Source organism: Buceros rhinoceros, unplaced genomic scaffold, assembly GCF_000710305.1.
Source record: "Buceros rhinoceros silvestris isolate BGI_N320 unplaced genomic scaffold, ASM71030v1 scaffold32935, whole genome shotgun sequence".
Classification (NCBI taxonomy): domain Eukaryota; kingdom Metazoa; phylum Chordata; class Aves; order Bucerotiformes; family Bucerotidae; genus Buceros; species Buceros rhinoceros.
This window is the reverse complement of record NW_010415128.1, coordinates 1,250-2,429: the sequence shown is the minus strand read 5'-3', so window position 1 is coordinate 2,429 and position 1,180 is coordinate 1,250. Positions and strand designations below refer to the sequence as shown.

The 1,180-nt window shown below is 63.0% G+C and overlaps 1 protein-coding gene across 1 annotated transcript in view; it reads left to right on the top strand.

The window, feature by feature from the left end:
* Positions 1–870, top strand: part of SLC26A11 (solute carrier family 26 (anion exchanger), member 11) — a gene marked incomplete at both ends in the record, with an annotated part of 3,641 nt that extends 2,771 nt beyond the window's left edge. Inside the window, 2 exons of the mRNA XM_010137312.1 lie at positions 272–344; positions 780–870. Of these exons, the coding sequence (XP_010135614.1) occupies positions 272–344; positions 780–870 (164 nt within the window). The remainder of the gene's footprint in view (positions 1–271; positions 345–779) is intronic.
* Positions 871–1,180: the final 310 nt, after the last annotated feature.

Here is a 1,180-nt window from a genome sequence, read left to right as displayed (position 1 = left end):
AGGTTCTCGCCAAATGGGCGCAGCCCAGCTTCCTTCCCCACACTGCTGCCTGTGCTGGGATGCTACTGCCTCTTCTCTGGTAGCACCTTCATCATCTCAAGTGCCTTCATCTCAAAGGGGTGGAGGCTGCAGCACCTGAGCCCAGCTGTGGGATGCGGGGTGATGGGAAAGGGCTGCATCCTCTGCCCTGGGCTGGCTGTGGGCTCACAGCCCTGGGGAGGTGGGAAGTGGCCAGCAGCAGTGTCCCCAGCCCAGGTTTCTCTGCCCTCAGGACCCTGTGCTCCAAGTCCTGCTCTCCGCAAACTTAGAAGGATTCCAGTATTTCCCCAGCCGGGAGGAGGCAGGTGAGGCTCTGGGCTGCCCTGGGTGCTGTCCCAGGGCTGGGGTCCCCCAGGCTGCTGCTGAGTGGGGCTCTGGAAGGTGAACCTGGGATTCCCACCTTTGTCAAACCCCAAAGCTGCCACGTGCGTGGCTGGGGGGGGCCTGGCTCCTGGGACGGCGAGCAGGAGCCCCTGTGGAGAGCAGGGTCACGCTGGCCTTGGGGATGCGTGGGTGCTGTTGTGGTTTAACCCAGCTGGCAGCTAAGCACCGGTCCTGTTCTCGGCTGGGATAGAGTTGATTATCTTCCTAGTGGCTGGCACAGTGCTGGGTCCTGGCTCTAGTGTGAGAATCATGCTGATAATACCGATGGGTTGGTTGTCGCTGAGCAGTGCTTACACTAAGTCAAGGACATGAGCCTTGGATTCACACTGTCCTGCTTCTCCCCCGTCCTGGCTCAGAGCGGTGTGGAGGAGTGGAGCCAGGAGGCAGTGGAGCAGCCCCCTTCACCAGCATCAACGAGAGCTCGCTGCTGCCCACGGGCCTCATCCAGTGAGTCGAGGAACCGCCCGGGACCTCCTCAGCATCACCTCACCGTCTCCTCACCTCCGACTGCGCTGGGGCCGTAGTGCTGTGCTGTGCAGAGCGGTGGCTGTGACAGTCTGGTGACATCTGACCAACACCCTCCATGGGAGCCACCTGCCCCTGCCCAGCCTCCTGGGCAGTGGAGGTGATGCTGGAGGGGCACCGTCCCCATGTCCCATGCAGGGAGGGTAGAGCAGCACCAGCCCAGCCCCACACAGTGGGGAGGGAGCGCTGGTGGAGACTGGGACCAGGCGTCCGACTGGTCCACCAGCTCCCC